This window comes from Camelina sativa, chromosome 17, assembly GCF_030686135.1.
Source record: "Camelina sativa cultivar CO46 ecotype springtype chromosome 17, ASM3068613v1".
Lineage (NCBI taxonomy): Eukaryota > Viridiplantae > Streptophyta > Magnoliopsida > Brassicales > Brassicaceae > Camelina > Camelina sativa.
The window spans coordinates 21938662-21945988 of NC_141896.1; the positions used below are offsets into that span (position 1 = coordinate 21938662).

At 32.9% G+C, this 7327-nt stretch overlaps 2 protein-coding genes across 2 annotated transcripts; one reads left to right on the forward strand and one right to left on the reverse strand.

Moving 5' to 3' along the window:
* The first annotated feature begins 3555 nt into the window (after nucleotides 1-3555).
* LOC147924172 (uncharacterized) lies at nucleotides 3556-6074 on the forward strand. Its single transcript, XM_087496001.1, has 4 exons — nucleotides 3556-4685; nucleotides 4772-5186; nucleotides 5284-5830; nucleotides 5902-6074. Exons 1-4 carry the CDS (start codon nucleotides 3657-3659, stop codon nucleotides 5960-5962), a joined length of 2052 nt encoding a protein of 683 aa, XP_087352127.1. The 5' UTR covers nucleotides 3556-3656; the 3' UTR covers nucleotides 5963-6074.
* A 199-nt stretch (nucleotides 6075-6273) lies between these two features.
* Nucleotides 6274-6874, reverse strand: LOC104759593 (uncharacterized protein At4g04775-like). The gene is made up of 2 exons (XM_010482505.2): nucleotides 6620-6874; nucleotides 6274-6552 (listed from the first exon to the last, which is right to left on the reverse strand). Exons 1-2 carry the CDS (start codon nucleotides 6788-6790, stop codon nucleotides 6274-6276), a joined length of 450 nt encoding a protein of 149 aa, XP_010480807.1. The 5' UTR covers nucleotides 6791-6874.
* Between the last annotated feature and the right edge of the window lie 453 nt (nucleotides 6875-7327).

Genomic DNA, 7327 nt, shown 5'->3' on the forward strand with positions numbered 1-7327 from the left:
TTACAACTTTAATTTGCTTAAGTACAAGGTTTAATTATAATTGCAGGTTTAATTTTAATTACAGGTTTAATTTAATTAAGCTTACAAAATGAAAATTCTAATTTTTTTTTTCACCGTTATTATAATTTGCGACGGAAATATTAATTGCAAAAGCATCGCAAATTTGCGAGGGATTTACTAGATACACAATTGCTAGAATATTGCTAGAAAAATAGTTCCTCGCAAAATGCGTGGGATTTGCGAGGGACAACGTTTCCTCGCAAAATTTGCGAGGGAATTGCAACGTTGACCGATTTGCGAGACGCGATTTGCAAGGAACGGACTTTCCTCGCAAATATCTCGCTTTTGTCGATTTGCGAGGGATTCGCGATATATTCGTCCATCACAAAAGACGTGTTTTCTTGTAGTGAACTCCACTCTCCAAATTCCTAAAAACAAAGAGCGGAGGGTAACTATTGAAAATGATATTTACTTATTTAGTTTCCGAATGTGATACCGCGATATTTAGCGTCACCTCCGGATGATTTCCAAACAAAGCGACGAAGCAGCTTCCCTTACAAATTAACTTACAAATTATATTTATTTATTTATTATTTACCTTTTTTCAAAAAAAATATTATTTACCTTTGCTAATTATAATTATTATGAATAACCCAACTTACAAATTATATTTATTGAGAATGATCCAAACCTACTACTACTATTCTATATAGAACGATCGAACGTGCAAATAGTAGTACATATATATAGAAAGACCTAACTCACAAATTATTTTCATTAATAGTGATTAGTGACACACACGACTGAGTTATTAAAAAAATTGACTATATGTAGTTTTTAGTAGTCTACAAAAAAAAAAAAAAATTAATTAAGAACTACCCATGTGTTGGTTTTATATGTTTGTCTACGCAAGCCATAATTTGAAAATAATTTGAATACGACTTTGCATAAATGTGCGTATTAATTAATATTATTGGTTTGGTCATTCTCAATAATAGTTTCTATTTATTGACGAGTACTTAATTTGTATCATTCTTATTAAAAATACATTTTCAGTTGGGTCATTTTAACAAACAATTTGTGAGCTGAGTCTTTATAAATGAAACAATTCACGAGAATTTATGGATTTTAATAGCTTGACTATTTAGTAGTATATTAAAAAAATATATCATATTTTAAAATAATATAAAATGTCAAATAGACCAAATAAAAAAGAGAAAAGCTTTTGTTATCTATGTTGCATGGAAACTCTTTTTGAAACTCGTGGAAACTCGGAAACAAGCAATAGAAACATGATTCCTAAGAATCTCGGTTTGGTAACACGATGGAAACGCGACGAAAACTCTTTTTTTTTTCTTTTCAAAATTTGATAAATAATTTGAAAATATAAGAATTCATGATACATATAATGATTAAAAAATATAATATAATTAGTAGCTTAAAAGTTAAAATCCCTAAATATATGGCGATGCTAGTCAAAAAATTTGATTTTGAACATTTTTTTACAGTTTTACTTTTAATTAAACTATTTAATATTTAGGTTTTGAATTTGTGTTGTTTCATATTTTTTTAATATGGTTTTTATGTTTGGGGATTAATTATATCTATATATATATATATATGTATATATATATCTATATATAGATATGTTTCCTATACATTTCCATTACCTAATTTTTGAAAAAAAATTGTTTCTTGTTTCAGAAACGTTTAGTTTTTGCGTATCCGTTTTTGTTTCCATGCAACCTAGTTTATTATATTAAAAAACTTACATCTTCTAATGTAAAATATATATTTGTTATCATCAAATAATTGTTCTTTATTTTTTTACATTAAATTATGAAAAATGAAAAATCAAAATATTGGAATATATACAGTATTGTGTCTATTGTTTTCAAAAGTCATTAATGGATTATAAAACACATATCGAAAATATTGAGCATCAAATGGCAACTTGGCATAACTTCGCATCAATGAATTGGGTTTATGTTGGAAAAAGTCAAAGTTTGATCATTTCTTTTTTATTATTGTTGATAATTTTTCTATATAATGCTTAAACGTGTCGTACTAAACTCCATCATGCAACTCTCTAACAATTTTGTTTTCAAATTCCCATTCCCGTCACCAAAAACTAACTTTTCTTTTTCTATTAATTTCAGGATCCAAATGGTAACAGCGGATTTAATATTGCGGAACATACAGTTTGATAGTGCAGTATGGTTCAACTGTGGTATGTATGATAAGCGGGACAAATGCGGTTTATGTATGATAAGCGGGACAAAAAATATTTGATTGGTGAAAAATTATTTCTGATGCGGATTTCATATTATTTTATAAATAATTAGTATAATTATGTATTATTTGTTTCTTTTATGTTGGTAAATACATATTTTTATACCTTAAACACCCAAAATGATCAAATTTTTTTTACATACATATTGTTAAATCAATTAAAGAGTTTGATCATTAAAAATACAAAACATTAAAAATATATTATCGAGTACTTTAATTTTCCTGTAACATTTTTGTAACATTTCTACTGTTTATATTTGTTTCAATCATTACATTTGCAAAATCATCATCTAAGAAATTCACATCAGATTTTTAATTGAACTTTTTAATTTAACCGTGTATATTAATTTTTAATTTTTTAAGAAGTTTAAAATATTATAATTGATATATCTAAACTTAATTAAAAATTTTAAATTATGAATATTTAAACATATTAAATTTTCAAAATAACACAAACAAGTTATATTGTATAACGAGTTATATGATATGACAGGGTTGAATTGATAATACTAAAAAGTAAATATCATTTACACGATACTTCAATATGGGTTAAATCTTCATTTTACTATTTTAACAACACCAATATAAAATATATCGAATCAAACTGATATAATTAAGATTGTGTTAAACAAAAAAATTTGTACGGTATACTGCAGATTATATACTAAATCAATTAACAAAAAATCTATATATACAAAATTAATATTAAAATAATACATTAATAGAAAAGAAAAATAAAAATTTATCATGCGGTATACCTCAGATTATAATCTAGTTATAAACTTATATATAGCTTAATTAAAAAAAAATATATGTGATTTAAGAAGATGTATATTGCACTTATATATATATATATAACTTAATTAAATAACCAAAATAAAGATAGGTATAGCGTAATTGAAGGGGACAGCTGCTTAAAACATGATTCTACAATTAAAGGCGGTCCATGAGTATAATTTGGAGTCGACGGCCTATTTCCCCACCAGAACTATTGTATCGAGCCAGATAGAGCCCGTTCTTTACCCCCGGTCTATATGTCCCCGAAAAAAAAGTTCAATGCCAGTTTCCCCCCGAATTAAAAGTTCAAAAGCTATATCTCCCCGAGTTTATTCTTCTACATCAATTAACCCATAATCGTGGTTTGGGATTGGTTTACTATTTACCTAACCGATAAAGAAAAAACTAAACCTTGCTTATACCAAAACAAACCCGATTTCGACCCGATATACCTCGATTTTATTATCCATTATCACCCAAATCCCTAAAACAAAAAATCCCAAATTCGCGAAGAACCCTAGAGCGAAGAACCCTAGAGATTGAAAACCCAAATTCGAAGCTTAGATTCCCTAGGGAAGACATCGTTAATGTCGATTGTCGTTCCAGATGCAGAGTTTGGAGGAGATTTCGATGAAGAAGCCATTGACAGAGATGAATTTCACATCGACCAGTTGGTCAACGAGTTCGTCGACGAACCACCGGTCCGCCATGATGTGTATCCGGAGAGTGATACTGAAGAAAACGGTGACGGAGAAGAGCCAGTTCATACACATATCAGGCGCGGTGATGGGCATTTGTACGATAAGCAAACATTCTTCAGTGGTGTCGCTTTCAAAGAGGCAGTGACGGACTATGTTCTTCGAACTGGAAACAATCTGAAGCAATACAGGTATGATAAAGATAAAATTGGCTTCATATGTGTTGGTTGTAATGGAGTTGATGGATCAAAGTGTGAGTGGAAGGTATATGCCGCGATTTTGCCAAGTGATAACATGTGGAGGATTAGAAAGTTTAATGATAAGCATAGCTGTATTCCTAATGGAGAATGTGAGATGTTTAAGGTGAATCATATAGCTAGGTTGTTTCTTGATAAGATTAGAGATAATCCTGAGTACTTCATGCCAATGAAAATGGAAGAAATCATAAAGGAACGGTGGAAGATCAGTGTCACTAGGCATCAGTGTCAGGCGGCTAGAAAGAAGGCACTTAGGTGGATTGAGAAGGAGTATGATGACCAGTTTGCTAGATTAAGAGATTATGCTGCTGAGATATTAGAATCAAACAAGGATTCACATGTAGAGGTTGAATGTGTGACGACTGATGATGGGAAAGACATGTTCGATAGGTTCTATGTTTGTTTTGACAACATAAGAAGAACATGGAAAGAGACTTGTAGGCCTCTAATAGGAATGGATGGTTGCTTCTTAAAGAATAAGGTCAAGGGACAGCTTCTGGTAGCTTTAGGTAGGGATGCTAACAATGGTATTTATCCAATAGCATGGGGGGTTGTAAAAGTTGAGAACACCGACAATTGGACTTGGTTTATGAAGCATTTGAAGACTGACCTTGGACTAAATGATGGTGACGGCTTCATTTTGGTCTCTGATAGGCAAAAGGTAAGTCGTATTTATCATGGTTTGTAACTGATTTTGATTGTGTCTTTTGTTTATGCTACCTTTAAATGATTATTCTTATTTTGTAGGGATTGATCAAAGCTGTTCAGCTGGAATTACCAAAGATGGAGCATCGAATGTGTGTACAACACATCTACGGGAACTTGAAGAAGCATCATGGAAATAAAACACGGATGAAGCCACTTTTGTGGGATTTGGCTTGGTCTTACAATGAGGCGGATTATAAGCGGCACTTGGAGAGGATCTTTTGTTATGATACTGGTGTATACAATGATGTCATGAGGACAAATCCAAAAAACTGGTGCAGGGCATTCCACAAGATTGGGAGTTATTGTGAAGATGTTGATAATAACCCCACAGAGTCTTTTAACAGCTCCATTAACAAGGCAAGGGAGAAACCTTTTATTGCTATGCTAGAGACAATCAGACGACTTGCAATGGTGAGGATTGCCAAACGGTCTGCAGAATCTCATTCTCACACAGGTAATTTCATTTCAATGATTTTTTTAGTATTAGCAATAGTTTGCTTGTTTCCAGGGTTTAAAGACAATAATGAATGCGTATGCTTGTTTGTTTGCAGGGATTTGTACTCCATATGTTGCATTGTTTCTAGCTAAAGAGCATAAGTATGCATCTGAGTCGAAGGTTAACTCAAGCACAAATGGAGCATATGAAGTAACTCATGGTTTAGATAAACATAGAGTCTGTCTTAAGAAGATGGTTTGTTCCTGCATGAAGTGGCAGATATGTGGCATCCCATGTGAACATGCCTATGCAGTCATCATCGAGAAAACACTTGTAGCCGAGGACTATGTCTGTCAATGGTTCCGGACAGCTATGTGGAAAAGAAACTACACCGAAGGCTTGGTTCCACAGAGAGGTCCAAGGTTTTGGCCTGAGACAAATGCCCCTAATGTGTGTATACCAGATTCTGAAGATGAAGATGATGAAGATCAAGATCAAGATAAAGGTAAGAAGAAGAAGAAAAAGCCTGACAAAAAAAGGAAGAAGGGTGCCAATGAGTCGCCAACTAAGAAGAAACCAAAGGAGAAGAAAAGAATCATGCATTGTGGCATTTGTGGAGAAGCAAATCATAATTCTAGGTTTCACAAGAAAGAGTTTGCCAAGGTGAATGTATTTTCCTTTTCATGGTTTCAGTTTATGGAGTTTGTTTTGGTTTACTAATGTTACAATGTTTTAAATTTGTTTTGCAGCCAAGTCAAGGGGAACCAAGTCAAGGTTCACTCACTCAAGCTTAATCAAGTAGCTAAGTAGAAATAGGGTTCTAATTTTGTGGTTGCCTCAATGTATTTTCGACCACATAGACTTGTAATTCCCTATGTCTTTTGTCTTTTGTCAAAACTTGCTAGTGATGTCTTTTGGTGAATGTTTTATGAACGGCTATGTGACTGATCATAATTCTGAAATTTAACTTCTCATTCTCATTACCACAACAATTGTCTTCATAGCAAAAACAAACTAACAACAAACTAACAACAAACTAACAACAAACTAACAACCAATTGTCTTCATAGCAACAACAAACTAACAACAACACTGAATCTCTTGTTCAACCTAGTAGCTTACTGAGTCCAATCATAATCATACATAAGAAGACTATGATAAGCATCATTTTCTTATTGCTTGATTTGGCTTCATCCAAAGCATCTTCAACCTTCTCAAATATCTCCTTCTCCATCTTCTCATAAACCATCTTATCCATCTCAAACCTCTCTGTTCTGATCTCTTTCAGCTGCTTCTCAAGTTCAACAGTCTTTGCATTTAATGTATCTACCTCATTGACAAAAGCTTCATCAACCCATTTGAATGTGTGTTCATCGTTTCTAAGCTGCAACAACCCAAATGTTATACACGAAATTAGAAAAACAAATCAAAAAACATTTAAAAACAGTTACCTTATTGGCTACTGCAAACCCACACCGAAAATATCTCCGGTACGGATTCGAATCGGACTTCGATGTCAAAGCCATGATTCCCTCCCCGCACCAACATCTCTTTGGCACACCGATAACCCTTCCTCTTGCACGGAAACTTGATTCGGTGGAATTTGTTGATACATTACTCATTGTATTACTCGAGTTCGTGAAAGAAGAAGCAAATTCAAGAAGAAGAAGCAAATTCAAGAAGAAGAATCGATTATGCAAGAAGTAAAAATTGATTTTAGGTTTTATTTAGGGATTTTGGGTTTTATGATAAACGGGTCGGGTTGGTGGAGGAATTGGTTCAACAATTGGTTTATTTTTGGGACATATATGGTTTGGTCTCGGGTTTAGACATTATACCGCTACAATCAAAACTCGGGGAGATATAGCTTTTGAACTTTTAATTCGGGGGGAAAATGGCATTGAACTTTTTTTTCGGGGACATATAGACCGGGAGTAAAGAACGGGCTCTATCTGGCTCGATACAATAGTTCTGGTGGGGAAATAGGCCGTCGGCCCGTATAATTTGCTTTCAAAACGCAAAACTTTTTATTTTTTTTTTAAACGCGAAAAGTTAATGAGTTTGTTGAATGGTGACCCACATGTGGTTTTCTTATTTTTTTGTCAATTCTGCTTTTCTCTATGTCACCACTCACGCCCTCAGTAATAAAGATAGAAACA